General features: G+C 45.2%; 1 protein-coding gene across 1 annotated transcript in view; it reads left to right on the forward strand.

Moving 5' to 3' along the window:
- Positions 1-18,330: 18,330 nt before the first annotated feature.
- GAP43 (growth associated protein 43) overlaps positions 18,331-22,965 on the forward strand; it is a 55,678-nt gene continuing 51,043 nt past the window's right edge. Inside the window, exon 1 of the mRNA XM_075034770.1 lies at positions 18,331-18,449. Within this exon, the coding sequence (XP_074890871.1) occupies positions 18,420-18,449 (30 nt within the window). The 5' untranslated portion in view covers positions 18,331-18,419. The remainder of the gene's footprint in view (positions 18,450-22,965) is intronic.

Consider the following 22,965-nt stretch of genomic DNA (forward strand, 5'->3'; position numbering starts at 1 on the left):
TATTTGTTGAAGAGGCAAAACTATATCTAGGGAAATAGGACTTATAAAATTCCCCCCTGAAAAAAAAGAGTCAATTGGAATAACTGTTCATTTCATTGATGAACAGCACTTGGAGCAAACAGAAAAATCAAAAATTATCAGAACTTGTATTTTGCCCAAAGCAAATTTTAATGACACTTGTTGGGTATTTCATGATAAATTCATTCAAAACAGTAACTTACCAAAAAAACATCTTTCCCTCCAGGAAACATGAACATGTGCTGGTGATTCAGAAGCTGGAAGTTGTTATATAAACATGCATTTTTAAAAAGAATGCATTATATCCTTTTTCATGAGTAATTTGTGAATCTAAACTGCCTGTTAAAAGCACTCCTTTTTTTATTCACAAAGTAGTCACCTGATGGTGTTTTTATCTGTGTTGAGAAAAAGTAACATTTTGGATATGCTAAAGTACGACTGAGCCATACATATGATGGAGAATTAAGATAACTCCTTTTTATGTGCTGAAGAGAGAAAAAAAGACTTCTACTGTCTTCTCCCTGACTCAGACCTCCCCTGCATCTTGACAGCAATGCATCTGCTTCCCTCTGTCTTACCCATGTTTAGCTCTCAGCACCAGGCACCCCCTGTCTTTACAGCTCTGCTGGGGTGAGATAGCCCCTTCGGATGTGCCCACACTGAGTTCTGCTTCCACGGACAAGGGCTCAGTCTGCACGGCAGCATGGCACTGGGACACACAAAGCAGAGGCCACTTTCCATGGCCTTCAGTTTAGTCACTCTAGCTGTTGTCACCTTACTCGGCAACAAAGCTGAAAGTGGACCACCGACAACTGCTTAAAATGTTTTAACCTGACCTTGGCTTCATCATTTAGGTGATTTAGGCTGCTTGTGTTCCTGTGGTTTCATATTGCTGCATGCATGTGAGAGGTGGTCTCCTTGTCCTCTCCTGCTTACAGTCCCTGAGGTGGCTGGATACTCCAAATTACCTCATGCAGGGAGCAGTAAAGAACTGGATGGTCAGGACTTACTTCTGCTGATCTGAACGCAGCATCTGCATGTAGGCTGGTGTTCTCCACAACCGTGATTCATATGCCCATCACTTCCATGTCATGGCAACCTTAGGAAAAACTGTCGGACTGCCAAGACTGTCACCACACAGGTTTGTAGAGAAGCACTTGGCATCCTCCTTCACACCTGCTTCTAGCAAGAGGAAGAAAATCTGCCTCAAAGTGGGTACAGACTTCCCAGCCCTGCAAAGGCATCAGCAAGGTGTAGGGAGAAGGTGTTAGGGACCACAAAGGGATATTCATGTTTGGCCAGCACTGGTTCTTCTCTACCTGGGGTGGAGTCCACACCTTACTGCTGGCAGCCTTTTACTACCAACAGCCATAAATCGTTAATTCGGTGGGTATTCAGCCTGGATGAACTCCTTTGGTATTAATGGGGATCCCTCAGTGTCACTCTATAAGGCCCTCATTGCAATTCAGCAACAGTTAACTTCTGTCTGTAAGTTTGCCTTGTTGGCCTACAGCCATCTCACCTCTGGCTGCAAGCTTGATGGCAGGCTCGAGCTGTGAAGAAGAGTGAGACTCGGTGAATACTGAAGAGAAGAAAGTGAAGACAGAGCTCTTGCACCTGTTTCAGCACTAACCCAAATGCAAGCCATACCGCTAGCTGTGCAGGATAGCCATTAAACATCTGCACCACTTTGTGCTATCATATGATGAAACCTTCCCTGTCTCCCATGCTCAAGTAAGATGATATGCAGCCATTTACTCAAACAGTTAATCTTCTTTATGCTCATTCCCCAAGACAGCTAGCGCGTCTAATTCTGGACCACGCTGGTTTCAGTGCTGGTGGAATCTGGCTCTGCTATGCTTTGACAACACCTGTACAGCTTGTCTTGGTGGTCATGTCTCTCTGCACAGGAACACCCAACAAATCCTCCCTTTTGTACTCATGCACTTTGTAGCAGGTGCATCTGCTGGTTCTGTTGTGTGCTGTTACGTTTATGTGCACCACCAGGCTTGCCAACTCTCAGCCTTCTTGTGATTCTCCTTGTATTTGCTACTTTTCTGCAAAGCCACAGCTCCTAGAATCAGGTGGTTGCATGAAAATGCTGGCTGTCATTTAAAAAGGGATGCAAATCTGTAGCTTTTCTGGTTATGGAGAAAGCTTGTAAATGTAGTGCTGTAATGGATCAAAAGAAACAAAATGAAAAGACAAATTTTTTCATGTTTAATTGCTTGATTTCTAAGTCAACTTAATGATTTTTGGGGGGTGCCCAACTTGGGTTTTTGACTGTCCAGTGTGGATTTATATATACTTTTGTATACACATGTGCCTTCTCAGCTGCATATATAAAAATATACATGCATTTGGGTGTAGATACGCATATGTACACCCACACCTGCCAACTGCACATACCCCTTCTCACAGAAACCTTCACTCCCACTCTGCCTTTCTTCCACATGTTTCCCTTTCTGCAACTTCTGTCCACCACCTTTCTCTGAGTTATGGAATCTCCACTGTTGCTTGTACTGAGTAACCTTCTCCCCCGCTCTCCCTCCCTCCCTCCCTCCTCTCCTTCACTCCAGGAAAGCTCTTTCTGATTCTTTTTTCACTGATGTCTGGCATTCGTACCTCTGTAGACAGAGAATGGCAGGAAGACAGTGACGTGAGCAGACAGAATAACCGGGGAATAAAAAGGAGTTGGTTGAGAATCTGTAATTAGAAGCCCAATTTCCATTTCCTTCTCAGGCACTTTTAAAATCCCTTTCAGGGGTTTCTTGACTGTCTCAAAATTGAATGTCATTGAGATTTTTTCCTTCTTTTTTTTGCATCCTCTTGTTTCCTTGGCAACAAGTTGGTGATGCAGGAGCTAGAAATGTGCTGTGTCTCCGTGGAGATGTTGGCGTGGGTGTGCCATGGTGACATCCACGATGGACGCACAGCTCTACCAATCCTACCCCACCCCTTGCAATAAGCACAATAGGCCCAACCTCAGAGGTGACGCTTTTATTTTTAGCTTCATAGGTGCTAATCTGCTCTCTTTTCATTGCACATACAGCATGACGATGGGTCGTAAGATCCAGACACCTCAATTAGTTACATCAGCACAAATTGACTGACTTGAGGAGGGCTTTTAGGGCCAAATCTTCAGGTTTGTATTCAGGAACTTCTTAAGTTAGAAGAAAGTACACTCCTGTCTTGGAGGGGCACCCATTGCAATGACTTAAGTCTTTCCCCTTTTTTTAGAGAAGAAAGAGTTACCAGTCATTAATGAATAGGACTATGAATCAGAGCTCCTATGTTTCGTTTTATTCTAAATGAAGTCGTTTCTCTCTTTCATACCTCAAGGGCTGCTCATTTGGAATGCAAAGAAGCTGCTATCGCTCTTGGCCTGGGGCATGGGAGATTAAATTTTATTGAGATGTTTAGCTGGGAGGTTCCAAGGCAACTTACTTGTATATTCCCATAAGACAAAACTGTCTCTTCCAAAGACTCTGTTGCTCAGATTGCTTAGCCCTTATTTGGGTCTGCCCAACAGCATACAGGTAGCCTATAGAACTGTTCATAAAGCAATAGTATGGAAGTTTGGAAGACATCTGAGACTAGACCTCCCCCAAAAATTCAGTGTAATGTTCTCTTTCCGTCATGTCCAGCACACTCAATATCTTTACAATATTTGTTTTTGTTGTGCATACAACCTGTTCAACCTTCTTATTGTGTACTTTGCATTCATCAATGTTCTGGCTGCAAGCCAAGACCCAAACTCTCCTTTGATGTAGCTCTTGATACAATAGCAGAGTAAGGGCTAGCCACAGTCTCATCAAATATCTAGAGGTCCTACTGCTTTTTATGTTTCAGAGGAGGCTTTATGACATCACACAGAAACTGTGATGTCAACAAGGAACCCTCTGGGTAGGATTTTGAGATATTGCTAAGGATCTTCTTACTGCCAAATGACTGTAACTTCATCCCAATGGGATTTGCAGTAGGGCTCATCCATGCAGCAATAAAGCCAAGTATCGAATTCTTTTTGCCAGAAAGACCAATTAAAGGATTAAATGTGAAAAGCTGAAACCCATAACATCCATGGTGACAGGGTTTTCTTTTCTTTTTTAGACTGTAATCATCTTTGCAGCATATTGTTCTGGGATCAGTACCCTTGGGGATACATTAGTACGGCAATTGATGGAACGAAGCTGGAGAGGGAAACCAAAGTGAACCCAGCCAAGGCAAGATAAGCTTCTCTTCCAGCCATGCTGGCAGATTTCTTTTGCCTTCTTTCCTACACTACTTCTGCGAGTCAGGAACAGACTGAGTTTATTCAGCTTCCAAGATGGCAAGGTGCTTGTTCAAAAGGTGTTTTATTGTGTGAAGCCAGAGGAAACATGAGGAACAATCAGGCACCAGAGGCACATTAAGAAGATGTGTCATTGACACATTATGGCAATGAGAAGGAGTGAATCCAGGTTCTGTTTTTAGGGACATTATGTTCCAAGGCAGGCATATAAATCTGACTCAAATGCCTTGCTTGTTGGATCTGAATCCAGAGTTTATTCCTGACTGCCACTGAAATCCAGGTCAGATTTTTCTTTTTATTTGCACTTGTATTAACAGATGGAAGGAGCTGACACATCTGTCTAGCTCCAGCAGTATGCTCAGTGCTGTATCTAATGTTGTCTAAAGGAGGTCTCCTGCCTCAAGGAACTAGCAGCCCATAGGTGTGATTTGATAAGATGCAGAACACTATACAAGAGACACTTCTACTAACTTTGGTGGGGAAAAAGGCTGCATGTTTACTGGGAGTTGAAGAGACACAGCAGTGCCCGCAGCTTAAAACCTATTATGTGATGAATTACCTGGAATCAACAGTAAAGGTAGGGGAAGCTGTTGTTGGAAGACTCGGTAGAGGGACTGTGTCTAAAATCATGTAACTAAAAGTAAATAGAGAGGAAGAGGAGCTCAAAAACTTAGGCAAAACTATTCTATAGGCTTTTTTCTTTTTTTTTTTTCCCCTAGATGCACTAACAGAAAGTATCTGCTCCCTGCAGAAAATTTTAATTAAAACATTGCAGTGTTTGTTTCCAGCCCAAGAATTGTTACTGATTTTGCAGGAAGAGTCAAAATTTTCCCTAAAGAAGAAACCCTCCTCCCCTCCCTCTTCCCCATCTCCTGCCTCTGGAGATGAACCCTACACTTAATCAGGAACACTGCAAGGAAGATCCTGCCAGCTCAGGTTCTTCTGCATTTTGGGTAGTCACAGGGAAATCCCAGAGCAGCTTTCCTCATACCCAACAACAATAGATTTCCCCATGTCATTTGAAAAGCGGGTACAACATGAAATGAAGTTCAGTCCAGATTCTTCTGGCACCTTCTTCTGCTGTCTACTTCTTGCATTTGTTAGCACCCCTTTGTGCTAGGTGCTGTACTCACAGAATACATGAGAGACCTCACCCTATCTCTTGCCCCCAGGAGATTAGACAAGCATGCACCGAGTATGTGATTGCTTTTGATTTCTCTTCCCGTCCCCTGCTTCCCCAGACTGCTATTCAGCAGCTTCTGCAATATGACAAGTTCCTGTCAGCTGTCAGGACACTAAAATAAACCTTTATCTTGTCTCCACAGCCCTGAATGACAGGGCTGGCAATAGGTGCACTGCAGCCAGGCAGCCATTTCTGCCATATGCTCTTTCAACCTCACTGCATGCTAACACAGAAATCTGTAGCCTGGCAGATTTGCTGTTTTTCCTTGCAAGACCTACAAAAGGAGGCAACCCTGGTTCCTATCTCTTCCTATTGCAGTATCTTATGCTGGGTTGTAACGTTATTTCTTTTGCCTTCTTCCTCCAGCATCGGGTGGGAGTCAGAGAATATCAGTCCAATGCTAGAGAATGAAAATCCTGCTAATTCTCTTAAATTAGAAATGCCTGCAAAAATGGCCTTGGGGCACACATCATAAATTGAGTTGAAACCATGCACCATGCAGTTGGAGGGGAAAAAAAAAAAAAATCTTCCTTTAGGGAGAGAAGACATTACATATTCACACTTCAAGCATGCACACTGTTGCCAACTAATCCTTCTTACTCCACAAGGCTAATTTCAAAATAGCATTTATATGGCATGGTTTGCTGGGGAGGGCACTGATGAATCAGTTAGCTGCCCTTTATAATAAGCCTTGCACAACTGCTTCCTAGGCTGCTCTTTTTTACTGCCTTGTCTTCCAGTCATCTCTGTGCCACATGCTCCTTATTCAAAGGGCACCTGTTGAATAACCATGCAGCAAAGTTACTGAGCAGGGGCAATAAATAAGGTGAAGCACAAACACACAGTGTAGTTCAAGCCACTGTTTTATTATGGTCTTGCTGTAAGAACATGGGGATTCTGCTGAATGACTGTGCTGATGCTTGAATGAGGAATGATAAGCCTGTCATTTACTTGCATGGCTGTGCGACTGCTTCCTGCTGAGTAGGAAAGCCTAGAAGAGTGTTGTTAGCCCTAACGCTGCTGCAGCTCAAAGCAGTTCTTTGGCACCACAGGCATCACACATGTCATTGGCTAAATGAGCCCTACACCACAGCATTTTGTTAAATATTGCTGCCCAACAGCAGTTGGGAAGTCCAGAAATTGCAGAAGAAATATGTTTGCAGCCAGCTGCTGTAGGAGTAGCTTCTGATAGGTCTGAAATGCTGTATTCATTGATTTGGAAACCTACCTGTGGAGCAAGTTATATTAAAAGTGCACTACGTTAGCAAAGAAACCTACCCAATATGCTGGTGGTTCCACTGCCTCAGAATGTCATTCTGTCCCTGTCTTTAGGAGACTTCAACTCACTATCTCATCCCACCCATATTTGACAAAGAGGTGGTAGCCACAAAGATAGTTCAATCTCCAGGAGTTTCACAGATATCGTCTCTGGGTAGAGAACAGAGAAAGATTCAAATTAGTGAAGGAAAGACAGGGAAACTCAGGAGTTAGTCTGTTTGGCAGCTTGAGAATAGCCGTCCTTGGGTAGACCAAAGGTCCATCTAGTCCATTCTCTTTATTCAGGAGCCAAAACCAGGGGCGGAGAGCAGCAATAAAAGAAACAGTAAAGATGCTTCCCCCAGATACTCTTCCAGCCTCTCACAGTTTGCAGCTGATACTTTCTGAGGTAGTGAGTGTCTTACTAAGCAGCAGATGCTTAGTTCTGAAAGAGCCATGGCAAGTTCTGTTTCTTCCTTTACGGCTAGGTCAGAAAAAGTTATTATGGACTACAGGAATCAAATGAGGGGACCATGTAGTTTCAAGGAGACGGCTGTGTCAGGGAGAGTTTACAGAAAGTATAGTAAAGAGGAAGTTTTAAGAACATGGGGTAGATTTGGGGATACTGTGTGCCATAGTGTTGTAGAATAAGAAAAAGAGTTTTGCCTCGTGACTTCAAAAGGATCAGATTTGAGACATATCAAAAAGTGTCTTCATCACATACAGTAATGTTAATTACCTTATCCATGGATATGTTCAGCAGTGACTAATAATAAAGATGAACTACAATGTATTTCAAAGGGACTTAAAGAAGGATGGGTGAGGATTTTTTTTTCTCCTTTAGGAATGTGGTAATTGAGAAACTGAAGTAAATTTATCAAGGTTCCAAAGCATGTTAACAGCAGTAAATATCTCACTGCAGTGAAAAACACATATAGAACTATTTGAAATTATAAAAGGAAGGAGTGAGTACTTTCTAAACACTGCAGCAAATTTATATAGCTTTTAAATAATACAAACTATAGGCTGAGCCTTAGAAAAATAGATAATGTTGTTGCCAGGGCATAAGTGTATATACATTGAGAAAAGGTGGTTTGTTGCTGAGCTTTATACAACTCCCTGATAAAGAATTGTTTCCTAAAGTCTATGAAAACGTCCATGTGTTTTGGGAGGTGGTGTTGCTTTACTTTAAGGTTTACTTAAGAGCAATTGAATGCTGGGACCAGAAGAAAGCAACAGAGCCTGTTAGGTCCCTGACCGGGTGATGGAGGAGAGAAAGAAATGTGCTCAAAGTCAAGCATAGTATGAGTGGATCAGGTTCAATAGGATGTTGCAAAGAAGTTTAAAAAACTGAAAGGAAGTGGTTCTGCATCCAAATTTGAAAAAGACTTGGGAACTAATGTTTATCAAGGCATCTTTTTGGCAGTCTGAGAAATCCTAGCTTTGATCCTTCTATGGATTTAACCCCTAGGAAGAAGGAATAAGGATCTTAAAAAGACAGAATTCACAGCAGATCCAATAATTTACCAGCAAATCAAAAAAAAAAGGCATGAGATTATGATTAGAATGCTTGCATAAATTTTACAAAAACACAAGATTGCACTGGATATAATGAAAGAATTTTAAATCTTCAGTAAAGTTATTAAGCTAGGGCAATTTGCTTTTGTGGTTCAAAATGCAGAGTGTGACTACAGCGTAGAATATCTGTTCCGCTTAATAACATTGCAGGAGAAGGCAGGAATATTTACCATCTCTTATGCCTTTTAATAATGCCTTTGTAAAAACTGTTGTGAAATTCTCAGGATTAGGTGAAATGACATGTGCAGCACAAACAACTTTGATATGTAGATGACCTCACTGCTACAAGACAGAAAGTCTTGGACAATAGAAAGTTGGAGGAAGTGACAGTAAGATAGGATTTAAGATCAGTTTTAAGATCAATGAAGGTAAAACAAATGCTTCCTAATTTTTTTATGTGCAGAGGAATAGAGCTCTACTTTAATGCTAAGCATGACTTAAGTTTTCAAAGTACAAAACTCATGGTTTAACTCCAGCTGGCACCTAAGCCCCACACAGCTGCTTGCTTGCTCCCCCGTGGTAGGATGGGAAAGAGAATCGGAAGAGTAAAAGTGAAAAAACTTATAGGTTGAGATAAAGATAGTTTAATAGGTGAAGCAAAAGCCGCACACGCAAGTAAAGCAAACCAAGGAATTCATTCACCACTTCCCATGGGCAGGCAGGAGTTCAGCCATCTCCAGGAAAGCAGGGCTCCATCACATGTAACGGTGACTTGGGAAGGACAAAACACCGCAAATCCAAACATCCCCCCTTCCTTCTTCTTCCCCAGCTTTATATGTGGACCATGATGTTATATGGTCTGGAATATCCCTTGGGTCAGCTGGGGTCAGCTGTCCTGGCTGTGTCCCCTCCCAGCTTCTTGTGCCCCCCCAGCCTCCTCGCTGGTGGAGTGGGGTGAGGAGCAGAAAAGGCCTTGGCTCTGGGTAAGCACTGCTCAGCAGTAACTAAAACATCTCTGTGTCATCAACACTGTTTCCAGCACAAATCCAAAACACAGCCCCATACCAGCTACTGTGAAGAAAATTAGCTCTGCCCCAGCCAAAACCAGCACAAAACCCATCCTCTAATTTTCCTGAGATGTGACACCAGTGTACTTACCCAGAAAGGACCCGTAGATGTCCTGGGAAATAACGAGACAAATTTCAGGCCATGTGAAGAAGATCTAGTAAGAGCCTGCAGGAGTTTGATGAGATGGTAAAAAGGCAGATGCAGCAAAGTCCCATCTTCAGCAGGCACAGTATGATCAAAATTAAGTCAGACACAGTAGCTCAGCATCCCTTGGGAGGCCATTTTGACTTCTTGGATGACTAAACATACAAAGGAGGCAGTATTCACCAAAGATCTAAGAATTAATAACCTTCACTGGCTTCCAAGCAGCAATACTAAATGAGCACTGTGTTTCAGCAACTTTGCTTTCCCTGTTGGGCTCAGTTTTAGCCTATTAATTCCCAGTGGTTGCAGGAAATGCTGGAGGACCTTGAGGGCATCACAGTGCCTCAAGCCATGGCTTGGTAACTATTGAGCTTAATGCAAGAACGAAAATGACCATGCTGCTCTCTGTTCAACATTAGTGGCTAACAGCTAAGCAGGAGGGGTCTGGTGTGTATCATGTGTAATATGGAGATCACCTCACACTGTTGGGTTGTACCTCTTTGTGCCTGGTGTTGCCTGAGGACTCAGTGTTTTGTTTTCCCTGATCTTTGTTTTTTTTAGCTTTTATCCTCAAGAAGGAAGTTAATGACATTTAAATTTTTAGGCAGAACTCAGGACTGTGCTTGAACAGAAGGGCCATGCCGGTCTTATCTTTGTATTGTGACTAACTTTGAGAAAGCTGGACATACATAGTTTGCTTTTCTAATGTTACAAAGAATTATTTCAATTTTAAAAAGTACCCAAGGAAATAGCATGCAAAAAGCTATGCTGGGAAAACACAGATCCCTGACTTGAACTCTAAAATGAGGAAGATCAGAATTACAGTTCCTGAAGCAGCTGAAATTGTATTCTCTTGTATCTATTCTTAACAATAGAACCTTTCAATATATGATCATACGATACAGATAAGATTGTCAAACTCTCCATCATTTACTATGGAACATTGTTCGTACTTGAGCTTAGCTTTCATAACAAACAGAGAATGAACTTCTTTTTCCTCCTCTCTGTGTGAATAAATCAGGGTAACAAGGAAGAATTACCCTTCACATTTTATAGCATACAATATTAAAATAAATTTTAACTTGACCCTACTGAGATGAACACACATGAGAAGACCATCAAGATCAGCATACTTGTCTTCTCTGATGTAGGCGGTAAACGAATGCCTTTTTCCTCCATTCTCCCTCGAGCTGAAGGAGACCTTTCCACCTCCACTGCATCTCCTGTGCCATTACCTGAGTAGGCATAAAGCTCCCTATGCGTTTGGCTGCGGGTCCGTGTCACCTCCCTTGCTGCTTCCCGCTGCCTTCTCCAGGCTAAGAAACTCTGGCCTCTGCTTGTGTCGGGTTGTGCCTCATCTACGGGATAGAGGGGACTGGCAGCTGTGGGTGGCAGCTACACCAGGCGGAAGGGACAAGCTGGGTGAATTGTGCATGCAGGTTGTAGGGCAAAGAAAGGGGTGCAGCAGATGTAAACCAGGACTGGCTTCTCTAGCACGTCGCAATGCCACTTGCGTTGTATAATACAGTTCTGTCAGATAGTGAGGGGGGCTGCGTAACAGCCTGGAGAGATCAAGCTGCCCCTCTCCAGAAAGCTTCTCTTTCTCCTTGCCACCAGAATCACTTGGGGAAGGAGCTAATCCCCCAGATTTACACAATAAGAAAATTCACCGTTATGCTTGGAGCGGCTTCTAAACCTCTAGAAAAACATGCTCCAGAAACACAGCTCTGTATCCTGTGGAGCTGAGCTAAAACAGGGCTTTTTACTGCAATGCAATTTCCATGCATGGGGCAGCAGGTTTGGATTCCCGCCTGCACAGTCCTGGACTCTTAATAAAATTCCATCTGTGTTTCCTGCCCTCCGGGGTGAATTCCTTTGGCTAACAGTGGGGTCTTGGAAAAGAAATAATAATTGCTGTACTAGGGCACTATTATGAAGGTTGGGCATGGTGTGGCTCTGGCAATGTAGGAGAACTCTTTTTTAATGCACATATGCACCAAAGCACAGGTCTGATGCTGCTGGAGTAAGGGGATGATAATCAGCTATGGGAATCTTAACTATGAATTTCCATTCTCCAGTATAAATGATTTTATGGACCAAACAGAGCACTTTCTAGCTTGTAAGAGTGCTGCAGTCTCTACCTGCAATTCATATAGGTTTGATACTGGATTGCATCAACTATGGGTCTATCTCCCACTTCTAACAGGATTCTACTTAAAGAGAACTGTAACAAGATTTAGGCCGTGGTGAGACTGAACTACAGACCCGTTGTCTGCCCAAGCCTGTGCTCTGCGTTTTGGATTGAGGAGCTCTTCCACTTTAATTGGATGCAGTGAGTTTTGTGTTGAGGGTCCCACTGCAAGGGAACAACCCTCTGCATATGCCATGCCTGCTTGACAGACTGAGGGATATGGACTTTCCTCTTTCAGTGTGTCTGTTGTGGCTAATCTAAATGAAGCCAAGGCAAGGAGAGATGCTTTTTGGAGCCTTAAGGCAGGTGGATGTTTACAGTTTTCCTGCCCATTTAGTTCCTGGTAGATATTTGCTGTTCTAACTCCCCTATCTGCAGCTCTGGATAAGCGAAAGGGTCCTGTCAGCTCACTCCACCACCTCACACTTCTCCAATACAAATACTCCTTCTACGTCCTTTAACCCTCTCTGTGGTTTGTGGAGTCTGCTACTGTGATCCTGATCAATGCATGGCCTGGTCACCACATGCCTGTGAATGAAGCATGGCCATGGTTAGAAATCCTTAATGCCCCTTCCTGAAACGCTGAAGGCTAGGGCAGATCTGATTTGTTGGGTGCTCTTCATCTCTGGAAACTTCACCCCATAGCTGACACTGCAGTGCCAAGTAAGGGCATCGGAAGGTCTTCTTCAGCTTTTTTTTCCTCTCATCCATTTCCTGACTGGGTCCAGGATACCCCATGTACTTTCCTGCATGCAGACTGGTTCAGCTCAACTCAGCTGTTTTGCTGGAGAGAAGGAGGAGTCGGATCAGCTGAGGGCATAGGAAAGAAGGAGGATGAACCTGTCCCTGCCCACCCACCTTCCCAGTGCTGGAGCAACCAGGTCATCATCCCCACTCTGCCTTGAATGAGGGGCCTTGTAGGCAGGCGTGGAGCAGGGTCAGTTGGTCCAAAGAAGGCTCAGGAAATTGTGACTCACATCATAATACTGTCCTGTCATCTTACTGATGTCACTGGGCAGCTCCCACATTCAGCACTGTGTTAGTGAAATGGCAATATATTACTGAAGAAGCCGGGAGGGAAGCGAAACAGCACTGAGATGGACTCTTCTTCTCCAGTCGTGCCCTGAAGTTAGCGTCTCGGGCTCACACCTTAGCGTTTGTCTCTGTCCCAGTCCCATCACACCCCGCAGCACGGAGCAGCGTAGACATCGCCCGTGTGGCACTGTAAGGTGGCGAGCCTGGATGCTGACGGCAACTTGTAAGGGCATGGCAGGACTCGGAGTAAATGATGGAGCCAGACTGAGAAGCAGGGTAAATTGGCCCGTGCTGAGCTCCTGGTTCCCATTGATTCTCATTCAAAGCTTGCTTTGCTGAGCCTGTGCTACAGCAGAAGGGACTGCTGCGTATACCCAACAGCACATTGAATGGTCCCTGGAGAAGAAGGAAGGGGCTTCCTGGGTCATCCTGTCTCATATTTGGTTTGGCTTGTAAAGTATCACATTCCCCCATGGCAGACTATAACTACACTGAGAATAATAGCTGATAGGTTGACTGCTTTCTGTGATGACATTTTTCTTTTTGACAGACAAGCAGATGAGATTTCATTTTCTTGAAGAGTTATGGTCTTCGACACTAAGCTGAGCTGGGATTTAACTGTTGTGTTTGCATTTTTGATGATTCTAAGCTCAATAATAATTAACATTGACTTGGGGGTTGTACAGACCATTCTTTGTGCATGTTAAAAATCTTTCTACCCTTGCTCCCACACAGATATTCCAGTTTGTATACGCTACACAATTTACAGAAACACGTTTTTGCTAAGAATGATGAAAACAGGGAAATTATTGAGGACATTTCTTATGTTTCCTATTGTAAAGTCAGGTGTCTTCAGTGCTGTAAGCCCAGCTGTGCAGGCATGGGAATTAAAATGGAAATTGCAGGGAATAAATGCAGAGCACCTGTGCATATCTCTTTGACTAGCACGATGGCAACAGGTGCTAATGTCATGTGTGTTTAGTGTCGTGGAGGATGAGCAACCGAGCAAGCATTAAAGGCACTGAATGAATTAGAGCATTCCTGGACTGGCATTTTCTGAAGGCTTCTATGCAAGAGTAAGTGGCATTGTGGCTTTTGAAAATCATGGGTTTAAAGCCACTTATTTCAGCCTGTGGCATATGGACAGTCTTAGGTCAAAATAAACTAGGCGCTCCTTTTCTATTATTAATAATTCAGGATTAACTGAAATCCAAGGTAAATTGACATAAGTGATCCTTATACTGAAAAATGGGTACTCCTCCGAGGAGATTCATGACTATGTCTAAATCATTTAGAAAAGGAGTTTGGTCGTAGTGTTGCACTGCACTATTTTGTATCATTAAGCCGCAGATGACTGAAAGTGAGGCCAAATGCGTCCAGGGCTGTAAAGCTGCTGAGGAGACTAAAAATGCAAGTGGGCCAACAGTGGGATTTTCAGGAATGCCTATTCAAATGAGGATCCTAAAAAATCTTTATAAAATTGGCTTTTTTCCCTTCAGCATGAAAGTTGGCTAACAAAAGGCGAGGCTACCACTATATGTGGAGCATATGAATAAAGAGAAAACCCAGTCTATCTCCCAATGAAAGCAAGTCGCTCACTTCAGTGCTGTTTTTACTGAAGCTTTAAATATCCCTAGTAACGGGACTTTCACAGTACTTCTCTCAAAGAGACGCCTCTTCAGTTTAGCATGCTTACCACTGGGACAGCTCTTATAGGCAAACTATCTTCCTTCTTCTTGATTTTATTTAACTTTGTCTGGCCAGGGAATCAGCCCGATTACGATCCCAGATGCAGGTTGAAACTAGGTGGTTCTTCAAACCAAAACTGAATCTAGGCTGTCACTATTGAACCTAAATTAGCAGCTGGACTGAAGATGCTTTTTCCTTGAACCAATATGGACCTTGAGCTGCTGGAGTAACTTCAGGCACTGCTAAACCTTGCAGCAGAACTGAACAGGTAAAAAGCACTGGTTTGTGTCTCAGTCCACCCACCCTATGTTGTAACAACCACCAGTACATCTTGTTACTTTGAAATGATCTGGACCCTTTTAAATCAAAGACATGGCTTTGAATTAAAGGAGTCATCTTAATAATTACTTTATATGAACCATACCCTCCTTCACAGTGAAGTAACATGCAGCATACACCAAACAATGGGTTATGTATCACTCCAAATGATTCCTTTCCCTTCTTGAGGCTTATGGCTTTTGAAAATATCACACTTCTCCACCTCCTTAGCTGTCTCTTAGTCAAGTCTCACAGATTAAGCTTTTAAAATCTATGGTCATTGTTCACCCCCTCCTTCCAGCCCCCTCCCCTAGCCCCCCATTCATGTTATTCTTTGGAACTGTTCTTCGTTTTATTTGTGTAGATTCAAAAGCCAAGGTCAAAGGGGCCTTTCAGGGCATGTCTACACTGCGCGATGCAGTGTTATCCAGAAACTCTGAAGGAGTGCTGAATGAGCCAGCGTTGGCAGTGCAGTGGAGAGACAAAAGTGTCATTTGGATGAAAGCATCCAGTCTTGACTTGGCGACTTCAAGAAATGGAGATTCACCTCCTCTTCTTCCCTTGAGTTTTGCCTCTGATGTTCATTAATTGCCTGGCTGAAGTTTATGCCTTTAATTCCTTCTCATTCCATTTAGCCTTTTCATTGCTGTGGACTTGTGGACCAGATAATTTACCTTATAGGTTGAAGTGAAAACATAGCCAAAATGGTGGGGCAAGGGATGCTGGGATATGATTTTCAGAACCATATAATTGGCTGCAGAATTTAAAGTCCAACTTCTAAATGTACTTAAAGGGTCCTGATTTGAAAGAAGGCGGTGTTAGGAACTGACATGCCCTGAAAATTTGGGTCTCAGCTTATGGGTCTTCTATGTAAGAAGATTAATTCAGAGGAAACTCAGATGTGACTCTGCAGTGGACCGGCCACTCACCACTAGCTCTACGTGCATGGGGAACCTATTAAGGGTTTTTTCTCTATGTGGCAAAAGTGGTTTGCAATAAGCTAGAGCATAGAGTGCCCATGGGGCTGGGCATGAAGAGAGGCGGCTCTGCCTTCGGCTCCGACTTGAGGTAGCGAGTAACTGCCCCGGGGTGTGCACAGGAGGGTGGCTTGACCCTAGCTGGCTGCTCCAACACAGCCCTGCTGCTGCCAGCCTGCTCCCCCTCCGGGTGGGCGTCTGGGAAAGACGAGGGCTGGGAAGGCTTTCCTCGGCAGGGCTCCCTAAGCAGGGAGGTTCCCTAAAAAAGGCCTTGTCAGCGGGAAGAAAACAAGCTTCTAAAACACTTCCGAAGCGTGATTTGTCTGACCTAGTTTAGGCTCCTGCTTTAGGACGATCTGAATCACACCCTCAAGGTTCCCGTTTCTCTTCGTTCTCAAAGGGAGGCCAGGGTGATGCTCTCCGATGGGGATGTGCATGCTTGACCAGAAGAGTCCCATCTCCCAAGGGCACGAGGAGCAGCCGTGTGGGTTAGCAAGTGCCCACAAGCTCACGACACACTAACTTCACCATGGAGATGAGCCCTCAGCAACTCCTGGGGCCAGGACAGAGGCTCCTAAGTCCCACGGGCATATTCCAAAATGCCATTGCACTGCTCCTCCGTGCCTTAGCATGGTGTTGCTAGCGGTGGTGTATGTCACAGGCACCCCTTCCTCGAATTCGATGCCCATCGCTTTCAGCTGCTCCACTTCTTACCTGTCTTTTAGGATTGCTAAAAAATTTTTTTTCTCTGCATGCGTTTTCTGAAGCTGAATCTAATTTTCATTATTTAATCCTTTGGTCTACTTCTGTGTCAGCTGGTGTTTGCAACTCTTCCCAGTTTAGTATCTTTTCTGAATGTCATTATCATATCATTATTTCCCTTTTCTAGACTGTAGAACGAGGACAAACACTGATACCTGCCTGACCCTAAAAGGCACTTCCCTTAAATTACATAGAGATCTAGATAGCTAGCTACATTCTCTTTGAAATGCTGTTTACTTTCCTTAAGAAAAATGGGGTACTGGGAACTGCAATGATGTCATAGCAACTGAATATGATTATGTAGGAGTCTGCGCTGAGGGGTATTCCAGAAACTGTATCTATATACGTATGCGTTTATTTGTATAAGTGTGCACGCGTGTGTGAATATTGGTGTTAATAATGTATTTAGATATATTTAAAGAGCAAAGGCCTTAATAATAACCTAAGACAATTTTTTTCCCTTTTGCAGGCAGTTTTACATTAAAAATAAATTAGAAGTAACTCCATGGTGTGGCAGAGAAGTTGATGTAGTGACAATAGCGCTAAAAAAGAGAACAGCATCTGACTGCCTCCCAGACACAGTAAATAAAATAAGCTAAATTTGAATTTTGGTAGATGAAATCCTAAAAATCCAGCAGTCTTTTTATATTTTTGACATGCTCAACATTGTCATACTTCGGTTTAACTGTTGTCTGGAATATTTTTTCACAACAACAGATATAGCTATCCTGCTCACATACATTCTGAGGAAACAGGGTGTTATAACTTTCAAGACGTGTGCTTGGGGGTGTGCGTGTGCATTAATGTTCTCTCAGGCTCACGTGTTGCCAGGATCTTCTGTGCATGCAAACCCATACATTTTTGTTCCCACACGTGCATGTGGGGTGGCTGTGTGTGTGGACATGCACATCTTCCTCATAATAGTTTACGGCAATTTGCAGGCAGAGATCAATAGACGTACAAATTACTTAGGTACTGAAATTAATTGAGATCTATACAGAAGGGAAAGGGATGATTTCTGTAGGTTTTGAAGCTATTCTGAAAAAAATAATCTGTTGCGGGAGTATCATTTTCTGTGCCTACGGAAGGTCTGTAGGATGGACTGAGGGAACAAGGGAGAAAGTTGTCCCGTTGGGTGCTGCAGGACATCACCACGCAGGGTTTATGCCTGCGCGTATGAAGAAGGCAGCATGTACATATATGTTTGCGAGTGTGCTGGGGAGGGGGAGGGGGATTTTTAACAGCCATTTTAACATATTTTCCAATTCCCATTTAGCTCGCAGCTCCCACCTACGGCACGTCACCTGTGCACGGCACACACCGCCTGCCACGGCAAGCCCCCCGCTCCCTCTTCTCCCCGCCGAGCCCACCCCACCCCACGCATCCTTCACACCATCAATCCCACTCCCGGCCGTGGCCGGGTGCCGGGGGGGCTTCGGCCGCTCCGGTGGGAGCGTGGCTGGGGGGACCCCCCCTTCCTCGCCCAGTGCCTCCCAGACACACCCCACCCCACCCCAGCCCTCCGCAGTCTGCAGTGTCCCCTTCTCCCCCGTCGCCTCTTGTACAGTGGGAAAGTCGTTGGGTAATTGGGTCCAGATTGAAGATTTTAATTATTCATGAGGCTGGCAAGGGACTTGGGGGGGGGGGGGGGTGGCTGCTGGGGTGGGGGTGGGGTGGGGAGGTGACGAGTCGGGGAGAGCTGGTGAACAATTCTGGGAAGGGTAGGGAGGGAGAGGCAGCGTGTGCATGTGTGATGAGCAATAGCTGTGGACCTTCCAGTTGCTGCTAACTGCCCTGGTGTGTGTGTGCGTGTGTGTGCGTGTGTGTATGTGTGTGTGAGAGAGAGAGAGGGAGAGAGAGGGAGGGAGGGAGGGAGTGGAGAGGGTGGGGGGGAGAGGGAAGAGAGAGAAGAGGAAAAGGAGAGAGGAGAAGGAAGGAAGAAGAAGGAAGGAAGGGGACAATACGATCATGCTGTGCTGTATGAGAAGAACAAAACAGGTAGAGCTGAAGATTTTTGTATTTCTTTCCGCTAAGAAATCTCCCAGGCTGCTGGGTGTCCGTGGGGTGTGTGTCTGCCTGAGCGTGTGAGGGGCTGGGGTAGGGGCTGGGGCGGGGGGGGGGGGGAAATTTCAGCTGCTTTCAGCAGACATCTCTTTTGCAATTCTTTAGCTTCTTGCGACCGAAGGCTCTTTTCACACCCTGCAACATGACTGTTTTGCCTTTCCGGGGCTGGTGATGTGGGGAAGGGGGGTGGCCTACGTTCACATTTGGGGAGCCACCAGAATCTCCCCTCTATTCTCCTTATTATTTTTTAATAGTGGGCAGATGTATTGCCTAGGATTTTCTGTCTGTGGTTCTGAGGGTGTGGATTCGGGGGTGGGGGGGGGGGCTGGGGGTGTGGGGGGGTGCGGCTGGCAGGAAACGTGATGAGATCTGGCTCTACCTTGGAGATAAAGGAAGCAATTCTTCATCTTATGCCAAAAAAGAAAGGATGCCCAGTGAGCCTTGATCCCTGGTCAGAACGCTCTCTATTGCTCCTGTCTCCGATGAATGGGAGATGCTTTATGTGCATGTGCTGTGAGGTGGCTCGGAGGACAGGTGCATTCATTTTTTTCGTGTTACAACAATCTGAGCAAGAATTAACCTGAAGCTTTTTTATTTCAACCTACGCTATAGTGAAAAATCCAATTAATTAATAACAAAAGCACTAGCCAGGGGAGGGGGAGAGTCACCCTCTTTGCAATACCCTTCATAGTACAACCAGTTAGACAACTGTGCACCAGCTGGTAAAGAGACAGCGGACCACGCCTCTGTTAGCTCCGAACTCGGGTGGGATAAGAGAAGCTCACAGTGTGAACCTGTTGGAAACCAGTTCATTCTCTTTACTGGTACCACCTGACTTTTCCAGCAAGGGAGTTGGGATGATGAGGAGGTTTGGGTGGTGGCTAGTTTTCAGTGCCAAATTTTTTATGTCCAAAATGATAATGAAATTGAAAAAAAAGCTACTTGGATCGTTCCCCCCTCACCCTTCCCCCTTTTATTTTTTGTGAAAGCCCAAACCTGCTCCTGATTAAGAGAGCCTATTTTGGCTGAACCTCTTGGACTTCCTCGGGAGGATGCTGGATTTATTCAGTTGGAACTTTGAGGCAGGAGCTGGCCCCAGCTATCTTTGTACGGCATTTTGGAAACTTCCCGGAATTATGCATTTGTAGGTAGCGACAAGGAGCTTTGGTCCTTGTTCTGAGCACAAAACTCAACTCAGTCTTAGGTATGGCACCATACTGGTTACTTTCTCTATATATGCCTACATTTCTATATCTCTTACAGTGTAGTACTGCAGTATTCTGGAGCAATAGCCTATCACACTGATGTGAGTAACTCCAGTTACTGTAGAACAGCACGGTGTTGAAAAAAAGCCCAGGTTAAAGTGTGTTTCTGAATGGAGATGTGTGTGGTATCAAACGAAGGAGCTATTTTATAGAATAATGGGGAGGGGCAGGTGAACGGGATAGAAAGAGACCCTGCGTCATCCTGTGTTTTTCCCCATGCAGGTTTTTCAAATGCTTTGCAATTAATGGTACGCTCACTAAAATCGGGAGGGAGGTGGTGGTGGCTGGGAGGGGGGGAACACGTTGCAGGCAGCCAGCAGAGCACGTTCAGCTGGCAAATATGGGATGAAAAGAGCAGAGGAGGAGAAGGAAGGCAGACAGGGAGGCAGAGTGACAGAGTGGTGGGCGGAGGTGCACAACAAATTTTATAATAAAAGTAGGTAGCTCTGGGATTCTTTGGAGTCAGAAGAGAGCTATTGGGGGAGAGGGATAATGTTGCCCATACCATCACAGGTGGGGCATTAAAGGGCCTGAATAATACTCCGATGTATCTGTTCTTTACATCTCTACAGCTTTACTCCTGTGGTTTTGTATTCTGACATATTCAGAAATGCACAGCATGCAGGTATCTTGATTGCACATAGTCCTCTCTTCCCACTCTGTACATTAATCCACCGCATGGTACACACCCCTTTGCGCGTGCATGTGCAGCACACATCTCCGCTCTCTGGTTGCTCGCATCCGTACTATACATATATGCACAAGCACACATGCACTCGTTCGCACATGCTTTCTGATCCTTATGCAGCCGTACAACCTGAATGTGCCTGCCCGTGCATATTCGGTGGATGTTCCTGGGCTCAGAGCCCAACTCCTGCTCCTGTACCTGAATACACAGCACAGTTGCCAAACTGGCAATATAGCAGTTCGCTCAGCAAAGCTGGTGATACAGCAGAGGAAGCTTTAATTTGGAGAAGAAAAAGACCTCCGTTTTCAGCTTGTGCTCTTCCTCTGTCCCCACCCAGACCTTTCACAGAAAGAAAAAGATAGCATGGGCTCTTCAGCGCAGGCAGGAGTTTCCTTCCCAAAATAAAGACAGCTCTCCTCAAATTATTTTTCAGGGGAAGCCCCTGGTGTCCCGCCTTTCTGGCAGCTAAAGAGCGAAATGTTGAAATTACAGGCTTGGGCGTGGAAGAAATCTCTTCACATTTGTGTCTAGGTGTGCCTGTATGTGTCTGTCCTCCCACCCCTCAAAGACAAATATGTTCACACACTCGTACCTTGCAGATTATTCTTTCTTGTGGGTGTGATGCCAATGTGAAGAGTGAAGTATGTGACTGACTGTGCCCGCCCATGAGCGATGTAGATAGCTCGGTGTTGTCATTTCTGCCTACAGTTGGTCGCGGCTCTGAATCCGTGCCCACAAAATGTTCGGCTAAAAGGTGGCATAACCGAAAGGTTGGGTCAAGCAATTTCTGAGAAATTGAACTTAACCTTTACCGCCAGCGAGAGGTGCAGTCGGTAATAACGCAGAGCTGGATAGTTAGAGAGGTGGCTAGAAACGCAAGTGTTGCATGCACCACACACTAGAACAGATGGACGTTATGGGGGTATGTGCTCAGTATTGGATTGCATGAGTGATTAAACAATAACCCGCAAGCAGGTTTCCCACTTGTGGGTGAGATGAGTCTCATTCATCACCAGCCATATCCGACGGCTTCCCTCCCGTTCCGTCCTCTCCTCCTCACCCCGGTCGGTGCTGGAGAGCCAGCGGCTGCAAAGGTTTAAACCTGCCACACCCATCAAATCAAAGGAGGGAGGGGGAAGAGGCAGTCTGCATTTCTTTCGCCTTCCACACGAGCAGCATGAATAAACAGTGCTGTACCTCCAAAGATGCCGTTTAATGCAATTGGAGAAGGAGAAAGCATTAGGGAGCTGTCCTAGCCATTACAGCCAGCCGGTGAGGTGTCTTGTCATTCCGGGAACTGCAGAGGTGTGCGGGAAGGGGGGAATGGAGAAAAAGACAGAGAGGAAGATGCACGCAGAGTTAAGGTTTTCTTGCCTCAGGATATTAAAATGTCTCGGACCTCATTTAGAATAACTTAATTATGCCGCACAATCCAGATGCCTCAAAACTTGCGAGGCATGGTCTTACCTTTAAACACCAACGTGGAGAGAGGAAAAGGGATATTTTAAAGGAAAGGTGTCCGCCCGCGCCCCTCCTCCCTCCGCTTGCCAGCGTGGTGTAAATCACCACAGCCCATTGACTTCAGGGCAGAGGCACTTCATCTGCACCTGGGGAGAGTCCAGCCACTGCCCCTGCCTTTCTGAGAGATGCTGAGCGGTTTCTGTCCTTCTTCCAGTAAACAATTGCTGCATGGAAGTTTAATTACTCCAGGTCCTTACTGTTTCTCTTCCTGGGGCGATACCCCTGGGATTTCTCCCGAGAAGGGTGTCTCCAGAGAAACACCCCTCCCATCGCCCTGTCCTCCTCCGCTGCCTTTGCTGACTATTAGAGACATTGATTTCTCCTAGATCGCGTAATGTAACTGTTCTTAATGGCACAGACAAGCCCCCTCCTAGGGAACTAATTGCAGGCAGAGTTTCCAGGGGGAGGACAGCCGTAATGCTTAGTGGGAAAGAAACCAGTCTGTTGATCCAAATTGCCTATTGCTGCTTGCTCCTGAATGAAAAGTCCCAGCAAAAACCAGTCAGGCAGTACCCGCCAGTATGTAGAGGCATCCCTGGTAAGAGGGCTGCATTGAATCTTGTATCTGCCTGTGCCAGGCTGGACACACGTGTGCGACCTGAGGGACCGACATGCATTGTCTGAAGGCTTGTCCTGGCTCAATGCTGAGGATAGGATGTCTGAATGAGCTCGGAACTGCTTCTGCCTCAGGATAAGAAAATGGGCTGTGGCTCTAGACTCTGCCCGTGCCATGCTGAGAGGGTGAGCAGTGCTGGGCGATGAGGGGGACCCCTCCGCCAGTCATGTTGCTTTGACTGACGAGAAGGAGAAAGTGCAAAGAGCTTTACCTCAAGTCAGCTCTCATTTCAGGCCAGCTGTCATGGATTCTGTGATGCCCCCCCAGGATCTAGCAGCCACTCTGCACAGACATTATATTTCCCTCTCCCCATTTCCCAGAGAGCAGGAATTCCCCACTGCTGGCAGCTGCCAACTTGCA

This window comes from Buteo buteo, chromosome 8, assembly GCF_964188355.1.
Source record: "Buteo buteo chromosome 8, bButBut1.hap1.1, whole genome shotgun sequence".
Taxonomy (NCBI): Eukaryota; Metazoa; Chordata; class Aves; order Accipitriformes; family Accipitridae; genus Buteo; species Buteo buteo.